This window comes from Ceratotherium simum, chromosome 3, assembly GCF_057802395.1.
Source record: "Ceratotherium simum simum isolate JZ-2026a chromosome 3, ASM5780239v1, whole genome shotgun sequence".
In the NCBI taxonomy this organism is placed as follows: Eukaryota; Metazoa; Chordata; class Mammalia; order Perissodactyla; family Rhinocerotidae; genus Ceratotherium; species Ceratotherium simum.
Window position 1 is genome coordinate 67,367,478 of NC_141902.1, and position 14,890 is coordinate 67,382,367.

Here is a 14,890-nt window from a genome sequence, read left to right on the forward strand (position 1 = left end):
TTGTGTCACCGTGGTAATGGGTGTTTGAGCTATTTTTCAGGAATTAGGACCCCCTTGTCCAGTTCAGGCTGGCTCAGACTACCAACCCATCAACTAGGCTTGTGCAGGTGCCCGATCAGTGAGGTTTTTGACGTCAAGAGGCTAAAAACTCCTTCAGATCGTGCTAACACCACCAGTTAGTGAACCTGCGTCCTATGAAGAGCCATGAAGCTTGAATACGCTTGTGCAGATCATCAATTACCTCACATCTCCTCACCTCCAATCATCTATCCCCACACAAGTGACCACCTTGCCCACTACCCCATAAATATCCTTATGTCCTCAACATGGCTGCCTTGTGATTTAAACCCTCTCTCTGCTGCAAGCTCATCATCTCGGTGGTTGGCTTTCTTGGTGATGGGCAAAAATGAACCTGGTTTGGTAACACAAGTGTTAAAAAGTGAGTCCACATAGAAGAAAATATAGGCAACACACGATTTGACATTGGTCATAAAGGAATTTTTTCGGATGCCATGCCATGCCTACTCAGACTAAGGAAACTAAAGAAAAAATAAGCAAGTGAGACTCTATCAGATTAAAGAGCTTCTACAAAACAAATGAAACCAGGATCAAAATGAATAGACAACCCACCAGCTGGGACAAAACATATATCTGAAAAGGGGTTAATCTCCATAATATATAAAGAACTCACACAACTGAACAACAAAAAAACAAACAACCGGATCAAAAAATGGGCAGAGGAAATGAGCAGACACTTCTCCAAAGAAGATACACAGATGGCCAATAGGCACATGAGAAGATGTTCAACATCACTAATCATCAAGGAAATGCAAATCAAAACAGCACTAATATATCACCTTACGCCCATTAGAATGGCTATAATCACCAAGACAAAAAACAACAAATGTTGGAGAGGATGTGGAGAAACAGGAACCCTCATATGCAGCTGGTGGGAATGCAAACTGGTGCAGCCTCTGTGGAAAACAGTATGGAGATTCCTCAAAAAATTAAAAATAGAAATACCCTATGATCCAGCTATCCCACTACTGGGAATCTATCCAACGAACCTGAAATCAACAATCCGAAGGGGCTTATGCACCCCTATGTTCATTGCAGCATTATTCACTATAGCCAAGAAGTGGAAGCAACCCAAGTGTCCCTCAACTGATGATTGGATCAAGAAGATGTGGTATATATATACAATGGAATACTACTCAGCCATAAAAAAAAGACAAAATCATCCCATTTGCAACAACGTGGGTGGACCTGGAGGGTATTATTTTAAGTGAAATAAGCCAGAAAGAGAAAGACAAACACGGTATGATCTCACTCATATGTGGAAGTTAAACCAACACATGGACAGAGAAAACTGTATTGTGGTTACCAGGGGCAATGGGGGTAGGGGGTGGGCACAAGGGGTGAAGGGAGACATGTATATGGTGATCATCAAACAAAAATGTACAACCAAAATTTCACAATGCTATAAACTATTAAGACAGCAATACAAAAAAATGAGTCCAACCGCTTCACTTTACAGATAAGGAAACAGGCTCAGAAATTATGTTGCTTGCTGGCAATCAAGGCTCTTTTCACCAAATCCCCAGTTCGGAGGACTCACTTGGATATTTCTGGCCAAACTCCTGCCCCCATTCCCTACAGGAAGGTTCCTATAACCAACTGTTCTGAAATGAGTTTAAGTTCCAAGACTTAACAACTAATCCAGCCTCACCAAACTACATCATGACTTTGAGCTCCTGGGCAGGGGGGCCACTTTCTCCAGGCCTGAATTAGCTCACTGCCACCCAGAGTTAATGAGACAGGCTCTTTTGTCTTGGTATCCTTCATTCTCTATCCCTGGACTCACTGAGGAAAGAAAAGATGGACATTCAGATTCCTCTTCTGCACTCCAGGCTCTCTCCCGGGCGTCAGCATCTGCCCTTCTCCTTTTCCTCCCTAGCAATGTAGCTTTAGAGGGTATGAACCTGGCTGGGAAAAGGATAATAAAGCTTTTTTTTTCAAAGCACCTGACCTCACCTCCTCCCACCAACCTAACTGAAGGACACCTGGGGAAGCTTTGACCTCTGCATTTCACTTAATACTGCTCAAATCTCAAAGAAGCTCAGGATGTCAGGGCTCCCATTATTAAGTACTGGGTTTTATTGCAACTGAATCCCAACTAGTCTCTCTGCTAGCTGTCTCTCCACTTTTCCAACAGTGCCTTAGATTGGCTACTAGAGTGTTCTTGTTGTTGTTTTTTAATACAGTTATGTCTATAATTTATTATGTGTCACCACATGCTGCAAACTATTTATTATCCCAGTTAAGCCTCATGACAACCTTGTGAGATAAATATTTATCCCATTTTATGGTTGAAGGAATAGACTCAAAGGACACTTGCCTAAGAATCACACAGCTGATAAATAGTAGTGCTTATATTTGAGCAGTTTGTCTGATTCCAGACATTGTTTTCTTTCCCCACTTCCCCTGCAGGTGGGCTTTGCTGGCTTCTCAGGGAATTTTGAACCCTCTGCTACCTTGCGGGCGGTTGTCAGCCCTCATCACCTATATTAGTTTTTCTATTGCTGCATAAAAATTTACCACAAACTAAGCAACCTAAAACAACACTCATTTATTATTTCCCAGTTTCTGTAGGTCAGAAGTCCAGGCATGGACTATACTGGTTATCTACTCAGGATCACACAAGACTGAAATCAAGAGGTTGGCCAGGTTGGTGGTCTCATCTGGAGCTCAGAGTCCTCTTCCAGGCTGTTCACGTTGTTGGCAGAATTCAGTTCTTTGCAGTTGTAGTACTGAGTCCCCATTTTTTTCTTGCTAGCTGTTAGTCAAGGACCACTCTCAGATCCTAGAGGCCACCCTCGGGCCTTACCACATACCATGGCTTATTTCTTCAAGCCAGCAGGAGAGTGTCTCTCTGACACTTCACCCTCTTTTAAAGACCTCATCTGATTAGGTCAGGCACATCCAGGGTAACCTCTCTTCTGATTAACTCAAAGTAAACGGATTAGTAGCCCAATCTTGGGAATGATATCACATCAAATTCACAGATTCTGCCCTGATTAGACAAAGCATGTACACCACGGGGCATGAATCTTGGGGACCATCTCTGAATCCCCCCTAGCACATCACTTAGGTAGGGGGGGCCACTGCTTGTTCCAGGTTTACTTCCAGTTGTGGCCCCAGGCTCCAGACCATTCTGCTGCTTCTGGTGGGTGCTCCTTCCTAGATGGGTTCAGACCAGACATCCTGGCTCTTGGCTAAGGCCATCAAGGTCTTTTATCTCTTCTTACCATCTTCTGCCCTGAAATCCTTTTCTGTCCCTCTGGAGAAGCAGTAGCTGGACTTCAGATGCCTCAAGGATGTCATCATCACTAGTCAATCAGCCTATCAGCTTCCTGCTGCAGCCCAGAGCCTGTATTCTGGAAGAGCTGTGATGAGCTCTCCTCCGATGTGTGCAGAGGTGAGAGATGATGTTATTGAGGAGCTTGTGAGGACAAAGACACTGTTTCACAGTAATTTCTAGTAAAGGGAAGTTCAATCCAAGAAAAGCTCTTACCTTCTCTGGTAGGAATGAAGCATGCATCGGGAAAAAAATGAGTCCTGTCATTTTGAGGCTGGAAGTGGCCCTTGAAGCCATTCGTCTGACTGATCCTACATTGCTTCCATTTCCTCAGTTCCCTACTTGAGCGCCTTCAATGATGGGGATCTCACTACTAGACTGCTTTGAAAATGGAGATGAACAAGAGATGGCACCTGAGAGAATGACATTCTTGCTACTGTTGAATTATAGCTCTGCCATATACTCTTAGGCAAGTTACTCTAATTTCCTGACCTATAAAATAGTTTCCTCACCTATAAAATGGGAATAATAAGGGAACCTACCTAATAGGTTATTGAAAGATTACATAAGATAATGCATATAAAACACTGTGTCCTGGCTGGCACGCAGTAAGAGCTCAATAAATGGTAACTGTTATTCTCCAGAACAAGTATTTTCCTGTTGTCAAATTATAGAAGTTCTTTTCCCAGGGCAGGGCCAGTTGTGAGATGGGGGACAAGGCATGGAGGTGGGGTGGATACACACCACATGGATCACCTGAGAATCAGGGAGAAGGGTGGCAGAAGGAAGCAGTCTTCAAAGATGATCCTGTGGGGCCATCATCCAGTAGGGCTAGAAGGGCTCTGATGGTACTTTTTCATTGATTATTTATTTATTTATATTTATTATATAATTTCCTAAATTGTTACTTTTATGATCAGAAAATCATTAAAGGACAGGGGCCGGCCCCGTGGCTTAGCGGTTAAGTGCGCGCGCTCCACTACTGGTGGCCCAGGTTCGGATGCCAGGCACGCACCAACGCACCTCTTCTCCGGCCATGCTGAGGCCGCGTCCCACATACAGCAACCAGAAGGATGTGCAACTATGACATACAACTATCTACTGGGGCTTTGGGGGAAAAAAGGAGGAGGATTGGCAATAGATGTTAGCTCAGAGCCGGTCTTCCTCAGCAAAAAGAGGAGGATTAGCATGGATGTTAGCTTAGGGCTGATCTTCCTCAAAAAAAAAAAAAAAAGAAAATCATTAAAGGATATAATTTTTTTTAACTTCTCTTCCTTTTTTTTTTTTCTTTTTGCTGAGGAAGATCAGCCCTGAACTAACATCTGTGCCAATCTTCCTCTACTTTATATGTGGGTCACCACCACAGCGCAGCTGTGAGTGGTGTAGGTCCGTGCCCAGATCTGAACCTGCAAACCTGGGCTGCTGAAGCAGAATGCACTGAACTTGACCACTACACCACAGGGCCGGCCCCCAGAATATAATTTTTTATTGAGATTCACATACCATAAAATTCACCCTTTTGAAGTGTATGATTCAGTGGTTTTTAGTATATTCACTATGTTGTGTAACCATTATCACTAATTCCAGAACATTTTCATCACCCAAAAAAGAAATCCCATACCCAATGGCACCCACCAACCCCACCAGCCCTAGGCAACCACTAATCTACCGTCTGTGTCTATGGACTTACCTATTCTGGACATTTCATATAAATAGAATTATATGTCATGTGTTCTTTTGTGTCTGGTATCTTTCACTTAGCATCATGTTTTCAAGTTTCATCCATGTTGTAACATGACTCAGCACTTCATTACTTTTTATGGCAGAATTATACTCCATTATATGGATATACCACATTTTGTTTACCCATTCATTCATCAGTTTATGAACATTTGAGTTGTTTCTACTTTTTAGCTATTATGAAAAAGGCTGCTTGGACATTTGTATATATATATATATTTTTTTTGAGGAAGATCAGCCCTGAGCTAACATCCATGCTAATCCTCCTCTTTTTGCTGAGGAAGACTGGCTCTGAGCTAACATCTATTGCCATTCCTCCTCCTTTTTTTCCCCAAAGCCCCAGTAGATAGTTGTATGTCATAGTTGCACATCCTTCTAGTTGCTGTATGTGGGACATGGCCTCAGCATGGCCAGAGAAGCGGTGCATCAGAGAAGCACGCCTGGGATCCAAACCCGGGCCGCCAGTAGCGGAGCACACGCACTTAACCACTAAGCCACAGGGCCGGCCCTGTATATGTGTTTTTGTGTGGACATTTTTTTCGCATATATATCTAGGTATATTATATGGGTCATATGGTAACTCTATGTTTAACTTTTTGAGGAATTGCCAAACTGTTCCAAAGCAGCCTGCACCATTTTCCATTCCAGCCTGCAATGTATGCAGGTTCCAATTTTTCTACATCCTTATAATTTTTTTTTTAACAAAGAAAGCTGAGGGCCAGCCTGGTGACGTAGTGGTTAAGTCCATGCGCTCCGCTTCAGCAGCCCAGAGTTTGCAGGTTTGGATCCCAGGCACGGACCTACACACCGCTTATCAAACCATGCCGTGGCAGGCGTCCCACATATAAAGTGGAGGGAGATGGGCACAGATGTTAGCCCAGGGCCAATCTTCCTCAGCAAAAAGAGGAGGATTGGCAACAGATGTTAGCTCAGGCTAATCTTCCTCACCAAAAAGAAAAGAAAAGAAAAAAAAAAAAAGCTGAGATTTGTAGCTATCTGAGCTGGGCCCCATACCCTCAGTTTCCTTTTAGGGAACAGGGGACAGGGCAGGGTAGCAATGTCCTCCAAGTCCATTAGCTGCTTTCCTAAAGGGTTCTCCCTCTGCCTCTCATCTCCTGGAGCCAAGAACCTCTTTCCCAGCAACATCTCTATAGGGGCAGCTCACGACAGTTCTTTAATGTGAAGGGAAAGAGAAGGGGATTTAAATTTGCATTTCTCTTACCAGTGTGAGTACAGCTTTTTATATATGTTATCTCAAGGAATAGTCCACCTTGATTAATCATCAAAATCACATGAAGATCTTATTAAACTGCTATTTCCAGGTCCTTCCAGGGAGATTTGATCCTGTTGATTTGGAGGTCAGCCCAGGCAATCTGTATTTTTTTTGTTTTTTTTTTTTTGAGGAAGATTAGCCTTGGGCTAACATGTGTTGGCAATCCTCCCATTTTTTGCTGAGGAAGATTGGCCCTGGGCTAACATCCATGCCCATCTTCCTCTACTTTATATGGGACGCTGCCACAGCATGGCTTGACAAGTGGTGCGTAGGTCCGTGCTTGGGATCTGAACCTGCAAACCCTGGGCCACCGAAGCACAGAGCACAAACTTAACCACTACGCCACCAGGCCGGCCCTGGCAATCTGTACTTTTTTTTTTTTTTATAATTTTATTTATTTATTTTTTCGCCCAAAGCCCCAGTAGATAGTTGTGTGTCATAGCTGCACATCCCTCTAGTTGCTGTATGTGGGATGTGGCCTCAGCATGGCCGGAGAAGCGGTGTGTCGGTGCGCACCTGGGATCCGAACCCAGGCCGCCAGCAGCGGAGCGCACGCACTTAACTGCTAAGCCACGGGGCTGGCCCCTGGCAATCTGTACTTTTAACAGGTGCCTGAGGTGATTCTGATGATGAACCAAGGTTGGGAAGCCTGGTGTTATTATATCCCTTATCCCACAGCAATCTGGCCCATTTTGCAGATGAGTATGCTGAGATTCACAGAAGAATTAACTTGCCCCAAATCACAGTCAGCCTGACTTTCTTCAAAGCCTATGATCTGTTCAGTACAACACAAGGCATTACATTTGCGAGCACAAACCTGCAGAATAGAGAGCCTCCCTCCATGCAGGACTGGAAATTTTGATAACAAGGACCTTGGCAAACACCCTACATTCCTTTTCCATATTTCCACTGAAGGTGGTGAGAATACTTACAGTATTAGTTTCCGAAGGCAGCTGTAACAAGTACCACAGGCTGGGTGACTTAAAACAACAGAAATTTATTCTCTTATCGTTCTGGAAGCTAGAAGTCCAAAATCAAGATGTCGGCAGGACCATGCTCTCTCTGAAGGCTCTAGGGAAGAATCTGTTCCATGCCTTTTTCTTAGCTTCTGTTGTTTGCCGGCAATCCTTGGCATTCCTTGGCTTGCAGCTACATAACTCCAATCTCTGCCTCCGTCTTCACATGTTGTTCTTCCCTCTGTGTGTCTGTCTGTCTCTTCTCCTCTTCTAATAAGGACATCAGTCATATTGGATTAAGGACCCATCCTACTTCAGTGTGACCTCATCTTATACACTAATTACATCTGCAAAGACCCTATTTCCAAATAAAGTCACATTCACAGGTACCAGTGGTTAGGGCTTCAACATATCTTTTGGGGGGACACAATTCAACCCACAATATCTGTGATAATCAGGAGGCATCAGAAACAACACCAGAATCCTCAAATTGTCTATACAAACCCAATCTATGGTGACCCTTAGCTTCTCCAAAGAGCAAGTAGGACCCAAGGGCCCAGATGGGAAGAGAAGCTGCGGTGAGGACAGGGGAAGCTTTGACCACTGTCCCTGGGCTGGACAGTTAAGGACTTTGATATGGCATCAGAACAGTTCAGAAATCTGGCTCAGCCAGTCTTGAATCACTCAGTCAACAATTCTTCGTGGGCTTCCTGTGTGCCAAGAGCTGGGTAGGGAGCAAGGCAGGCAGGATCTATTCAATCATGGCACCTGCTTTATTGGGGTAACTGACAATCAGAGGATCACACTAATGAGGGCACAATTACAAACTAAGATCTGTGCTCTGAGAAGAAACCTGGTATCACCAAAGAGACCCTCCTATGGCTGTACTTCCTTCCTTCCTTCTTTCTTTCCTACCCTCCCCCCTTCCTCCCTTCCCTCAATTAACCTTCTGGGAGACCTGGAGGTATTTTAACATCTCACTATAGCGTCCCTAGTGGCCAATGTGGGCATAGCAATGACACATACTGCAGAACTAATAAGGTGGGGGTTGGGAGGTGGAGGGAGCCAGGTGAGGGAGGTGTGTGCTGTGAAGAGTGGGAGTGTGTCTGACCCAGGTCTTCCTCCTACTGTGCAGTGGACATGCTCTGGCAGATTCATGGCCAATGGGCAACAGCTCCTAAAGCTTTTACCAGTTGGAAGCTGTGGCCCCCGCAATATCCCTCTATTGTTTGGCCCTTACACAGCATGTCCCCTAGGATGCCAGGAAGGCATGCCAAGTCCTGGACAGCCTGAGGTTAATGCTACAAAGAGAAGCCCTCCTCTGTCCTGCCCATAATGGCAGTGAAATCCTACCCAGCCCGGGTAGCTCTCAAATCTGTCCCCAATACCACTGTCCCATCTCTTACCTCCCTGTAGCCTCTGGGATCCAGTCAGACCCCTTCCAATCCACCTCCCACCAACACAGGTGTCAGAGGGATCTTTCTCAAACACCAATCAGACAGGGGCACTCCCTGGCTTCCATTGGCCCCCCACTTCCTTCAAGGAAGCTCCCTGTGACCTGGCTCCCACCTGGTACTCCAGTCCCACCTGTCTCTCACCATGTATCCTTCAGACACTTGTGGCTGCCTCAGCGCCAGACGCAGCATCACCTCTCTGTGCTCTGCCTGGAATTCTCTGTCCGGTCCTGTCCAGCTGGCTACCTCCTTCTGGTCCTTAGGGAACCAGCTCCATCAGCACCTCTGGGTAAATTAAGTGCCCCTTCTCAGAGCTCCTGCCTTCTCCCACTTTCACTGCATTGTGCTGTAACTTTTCTTTCTTTCCACTAGACTGGGACATCCTTGAGGCAGGAACAATGTCTAACCACACTGTGATTCTGCCCCCCAGCCCCACCCCCTCCCTACACTGGGACTTGGCACAACAATGAAGTCCCTCAAGGCCCAGCTGGAGGTCCACTGCCCATCTGACCACAAGCTCTGGCCTTGGATTACATACATTTATGTTCCCAAATGGATTTTTTTTTTTTTTTAGATTTTTTTTTTTTTTCCCCCCAAAGCCCCAGTGGATAGTTGTATGTCGTAGCTGCACATCCTTCTAGTTGCTGTATGCGGGACTCGGCCTCAGGATGAACGGAGAAGTGGTGCCTCGATGCGCACCCGGGATCCGAACCCGGGCCGCCAGCATCGCAGCGCGCGCACTTAACCACCAAGCCACAGGGCCGGCCCGCCAAATGGATTTTGATTGTGTGACCTGACAGTTTTGTGGGTGTGAGACTTCACTGCTACCCCTAGCCTGCAAGTGCCTGCCCCAAGACAGGGCCCAGGGAGCTCCTGAATAGAAGCCACAATTGGAAAGATGGGGTCTCTCGGGGGGGCTTCCCACTCCCTCCCATTCTCCCATTAGTCAGCTCCCAAAGTGGGCATCTCTGAGGTGCTCCCCCAGCCACTCCCCCTTATTCTAGCACTTCTCAGGTTCCCACCTCAGCCTTGGGGCTGGGGGTGTACAGGGGTAGCTATCACCTTCCCGTGGAGCCTGCTCCTGGGTCAGCGGGGCCACAGGATTAAGAAGGTAGGGGTGGGGTGCTCACGGTGCTGAGTTCCATTAGCACCCACAAGCACCTATCAAAAGCCTGGGAACTGAACCTGCTGGGGTGGAGTGCGGGTACAGGAAAGAAAGCCAGTTTCATGGGAAACTGATGGAAACTCAGCCCACCATGGGGGTAAGTTAATGCTCTGAAGGTGGGGAAACAACATGCTCCTCTCCTCGCCACATTGCAGGATGAGTTTCTAGGCTGGAAAGGGACTTACCTGACCCAAGCCATCCAAAGAGAAAGCCTCTGCCGCCTCCCCTCCCTGACAAGCCTCTGCTTGCATGCCCTGGCGACCGGGCGATCAGCACTTCAGACACTAGTGGTCTTGGAAAGCTGGCCCTTTTCCAGAATCAAGACCAGTCTCCCTTAAACTTCTACCATGCAAGACCTCTTCCAAGTTTTATCATTTACTTGAGATGAGGAAGCCCAGGACCAGCCCAGAGCACCTTAGTTGTCAGGATAGTTTACATTTTTTCCACCCTTCTTGGGTGACCCCTGAGAGGGTCAGAGAAATACACCCAAACCCCTTTGGCTCTCCCCAGGGACTCATCAAGAACAAGAAATGGGGGAGGGCAATCAGTGCCAGAGTCTGGATAACACGGCTCGCTGATCCAAAGCTTAAGCAGACATGGGGGGGCAAGTCCCTGAAGAGCCTCTCCTGTCAGCTGCAGAAACCTACCTCTTGCCACCAGCAGGATTTATTTTTTTTTTTTTTTAAAGATTTTATTTATTTATTTTTCCCCCAAAGCCCCAGTACATAGTTGTCTGTCATAGCTGCACATCCTTCTAGTTGCTGTATGTGGGACGCGGCCTCAGCATGGCTGGAGGAGTGGTGCCTCGGTGCGCACCCGGGATCCGAACCCCGGCCGCCGGCAGCGAAGCGCACGCACTTAACCGCTAAGCCACGGGGCCGGCCCCACCAGCAGGATTTATTTCAGGGTTCTGCCAGCAAAGTGACTTACATTTTCCCCCATCTCCTCCTTTCCAGGGGTGCTGTCGAGTTGCATGGGTTGGGGTCTGCTTCTGAGATCCTGGAGCTATGTGCCCCCTCCTTTACTGGCTAGAGTTCTTCCAGCACACAGCACTTCCCCCACTCCCCCCAGTTGACTTGGAGTTGGGCAGAGAGGCTTATGAGGCTGTTATCTCTCAACAGACAGCTGTGCAGAGCTGCAGGCCGCAGCTTATCAGGGATCCTGCAGTGATTCACGGCCCAAGTCCCAGCTTCTCTGCTGAATAGTAATTTCCAGCAGTGGATTTGTGCTCAGTCTCTCTCCTCCCCCTCTCCCAAGGGTGTGCTGTCCTTTCTCAGAGAAAGAGCAATGAAGGGGAGATCCTACCCATGGGTACAGAGGGCTTTGTGCCAGCCTTCTGGATAAGGATGTCTATTGGCAAGAGGCTGCAAGTTTAGGGACCCCAGCGGGGTCTGCCACCCTTGGCAGTGACCCCCGGAGTTTATCAATGCTGGCCTTCCTTCTCCTCCGAGAAAAGCAATTTGCTGCTCCCTTTCCCTTAGTAGTAATGCACAAGGGGACAAAGGCTCCCTTCCGATGACAAGCACCTGAGGCTAGAGCCAGCCAGGGAGCGCTGGGAGAGAGGGAGAAGACAGGGACCAGGTAATGTGTCCCTTGCAACAATTTGAAGCTGTCCAGTCCCTGTGCCTGACCCTGAATACTCCAAAGGCTAAGGATTCCAGGCTGGAGGGGACTGAGACACAAGGGGGCAGGCCAGAGCAGTGTCTGCACAAGCAAGTGGTTAGGAAAAAACATGGGGACAGAGCCATTTTTGTGTTTGTTTTATTGGAAGCAAGATTCTAGCTGTGGGGCTCAGGGGAGGAGGCATGGAGACTTCTGTCCTGGGTCTCTCCCTCTGGGCCAGCTTGGGGAAGGGAGGACGTTGAAAGAGCTAGAGCCCATGGAGATGCCTCCTGCCACCATGATCCTAGGATGATCCTTAAAAGCAGGGGAAGGAAAACTAGAAAAGAAACTGTGTCCTGCGGTGATGGGCAGGATAGGACCCCCCACAACTCAGACTCCCCTGCCCTCAAGCAATCAGTTTCTCACCCCTTGCCCTCTGCTGCCAACGGTGGGGGTGATTCAAGAGCTCTCCTCGGCTTCCACACTCTGAGCCCCCCACCTGAATGCTGGGGGTCCCTGAGCAAGGCTCGAGTCCCCCTGCCCACCATTCCTTCCCTGAAGAAGGTCCCAGCATGGCTCAGAAAAGCTGAAGGTGGAGTTCTGCGTCTTCAGGCAATACACAGGTGGAGGAGTAACCACCCCACGAAGCTTCCCTGGGGTCCCTCCCTTGTCGCCTTGGGGTCCACGCTGCCAGTCTGAGGAGCTGTGTCCAGTTGTGGGCTCTAGCGTACTAAGGCGTGAAAGGCTGGAGGTGCGTCTCAAGGTCGAGACGCTGGGGGCAAGATACAGTCCATCTAGGTGGCCCAGAGCCGGGAGTTCTCAGGCCGTCCGGTCCTCTTCCGCAGCACCTGGCTCAGGTTGTGACCGCTTCGCGGAGCCTTCTCCAGCTGCGGGTTCCCCAAGGCTCCTCTTGGTCGTCGGCACCGACGGCTGGGATGAGGGGCCAGGATGGGGGTTCGGGGGCTGGTAGCCGGGTTGGCGCGGATCCAGTGCATCCTTGGAAAGTAGGATGGCGAGGCTGGGCACGTTCTTAAGTACACTGAGACTGGTAGCCGGGTCGCCAGGCTTCTGATCCGGCGTGGGCCCGGGCGGGAGGCTCTGCCACACCTCGCGCACGCTCCGGTAGCGCAGCCGCGTGACCTGGTGCAGGCCCGCCAGGCGGCGCTTGAGGATCTCGGCGCACGTGACGGTCTTGGTGGTGGCCCGACCGCAGCCGCTGAAGACGATGGCGCGCGTGGCTGGCTGCGCCATGCTGGCGGTGGCGAAGGCCAGCAGGTTCCGGATCTTGCTGCCCTCTTTGACCCGCATGTGCACGGCGCCCGGTGCCAGGTCCGCGAAAGGGCCGGAGCCCAGGCCGCCCCCTTCGGCCCCGCCCCCCACCGGCGCCTCCTCGGAGCGCACCTTACGGAAGTTCTCCATGCGCCGTCGTTGCCGGGACCGCGGGGACGCGGGTTTCGCCATGGGGCCGCCTCAGCCCCGGGGCTGCATGGCCGCCAGTCGAGTCCGGCAAGGGCCGGCAGGGGTAAGGGTGCAGGAGAGGCGTGGACGCTGGCGGGCGGGCTGGGACGGCGCGATCCTTCTCTCCCACTTCTCTCCAGTCGGCGCTGCTCTACTCCGCGCTCTCGGCGTCTGGTGCTCCGCGCCTTTAGCGGTGGCCCCGCCTGGGAGCCTGGGAGCCCCCGCCCCTACCGCCAGGCCCCGCCCCTAACTCGGCCCGGCCCGCCCCGGTCCGAGCCTCACCAGCCTCTCGGATCCAGTCAGGTCCTCAGCTAAAAGGGCGTGGGAGCGGCGCGCACGCTGGGGCGCAATGGCAGCGCCCGAGGGTGGGTTGTCAGGCGAAGTTCCCCTATAATGGCCATCAGTCGTCTCCGAGTCAACCCTCATAAACGGGCAACCTAAATAAAAACTGCGTTTGCGGTGCAAATGCCGCCACAAGTCGGGTCCCCAAGCCCTTCCGCGTTCAAATTGAAGGCTACCCCTTGTCCCCTCCCCAGGAGAGATTTCTAAGCAGCCTGCTGGGGCCTCTTTCCCCTACTCCTCAAGGGAACCCCCCCTACTCCGTCTCTTCCGCTCCCGAGCCGGTATTCTTGCCTCAAGGACAGCCTGTGCACGGTCAGCAGAGTGCGGGAGGCGCTGGCTCTGGTTCCGCTCCGCGCCTTCCCTGGGACGACTATTCGCGGTGTCGTCTTCTCGGGGCAGCCGAAGATCGAGGTTTCAGCCTCCGCGCGCCTGACCGGAGCTGGAGGCTCCCGGACCCCCGTACACCCCTGGCGTGTGGGAAGTGAGGCTCTGGGTCAGGCTGTTCCCTGAGGTGAATGGGAAGAGAACAAGGAGACCCCTTCTCAAGGGGAGTTAAGCTCCCTCCACTCGTGCCTGAAAGCACACTATTAGAGCTGCATGCTTTAGGGTAAGCTAAGCATGCTTCCCTGCTAACGTGAATCCCTTCTTCCCAGGTGGAATTCGTTGTCAGTCAGCCTAGGCCTCCTGAGACCCAGTGGGGTCCTTTTTCAGAAAGAAGATTGGTGAAGACAGGTTTTGAGGAGAATGGAGGAAGGTGGGAAGTTGAAGCTTTGGGGGCGTTATGAAGCTACTGGGTGCCCCTCTCTGGGAACTCCACTCGACAGGGAGAGTGGCCCCGAATCTCCTGCCGGGAGAGATGAACAGTGAAGAGAGAGGTGACGTTGGGATTGAAGGACTGCTGATGAGAGGCAGCGGGTTTGAAAAGGAGCTGGCTCCTCCCTAGAACTGCCCTGGGGCATCGCCCTGCATTCTTCCACCCCCCTCACGCACACGCACAGTCAGAACTGAGAGACAGGGGCACACCTGATCCGGGTGGGGCTGACTACCACGCGGCGTAGCCGGGAGGCGTGCGGAGAGCTGCCTTGGGCGAGAAACCCTGAAAGCGCTGTGCGCATAACAGTGCCTGGGGGAGCTGGGCCCCAGTCTTGAGACCGGGCTGCTGGGGTCCCCCTCTCCATCTTCAGGCTCTCCTCGCCTCCTCAGCATCTTTTATCTTCTAGTTTTCGGGCCTTGCTGTTCAGAACCCCGGGCTGACCCCATTACTGCCCCTTGGGAGTGGCTGGAGCAGGTGGACCTTTGCGCCCCCTCTCCGATCTCTTGCACGCTGGGGTCAGGGGCCCTCAGGGTCGCGTTCCGCGCCAAACCTGGACTTCGGCTCCGCCGCAGCTCCCGCGGGCCCCACGAAGAACAGCCACAGGAGCTGGAGGCACAGCAGCCTCGAGAAGACACACAGACTGTCTGCAGCGCGTTGCGGGGCGCGCGGAACCTCAGGCTCTGTAAGACCCGGGCAGTTACGGGACGTAAAAGACGGCAGTTTCGGCG

The 14,890-nt window shown here is 50.6% G+C and overlaps 1 protein-coding gene across 1 annotated transcript; it reads right to left on the minus strand.

Annotated features, from left to right (window-relative positions):
* Positions 1–11,691: 11,691 nt before the first annotated feature.
* Positions 11,692–13,188, minus strand: RPP25 (ribonuclease P/MRP subunit p25). The gene has a single exon (XM_004421826.3). The coding sequence runs from the start codon at positions 13,007–13,009 to the stop codon at positions 12,368–12,370; it is 642 nt and encodes a 213-aa protein (XP_004421883.1). The 5' UTR covers positions 13,010–13,188; the 3' UTR covers positions 11,692–12,367.
* Positions 13,189–14,890: the final 1,702 nt, after the last annotated feature.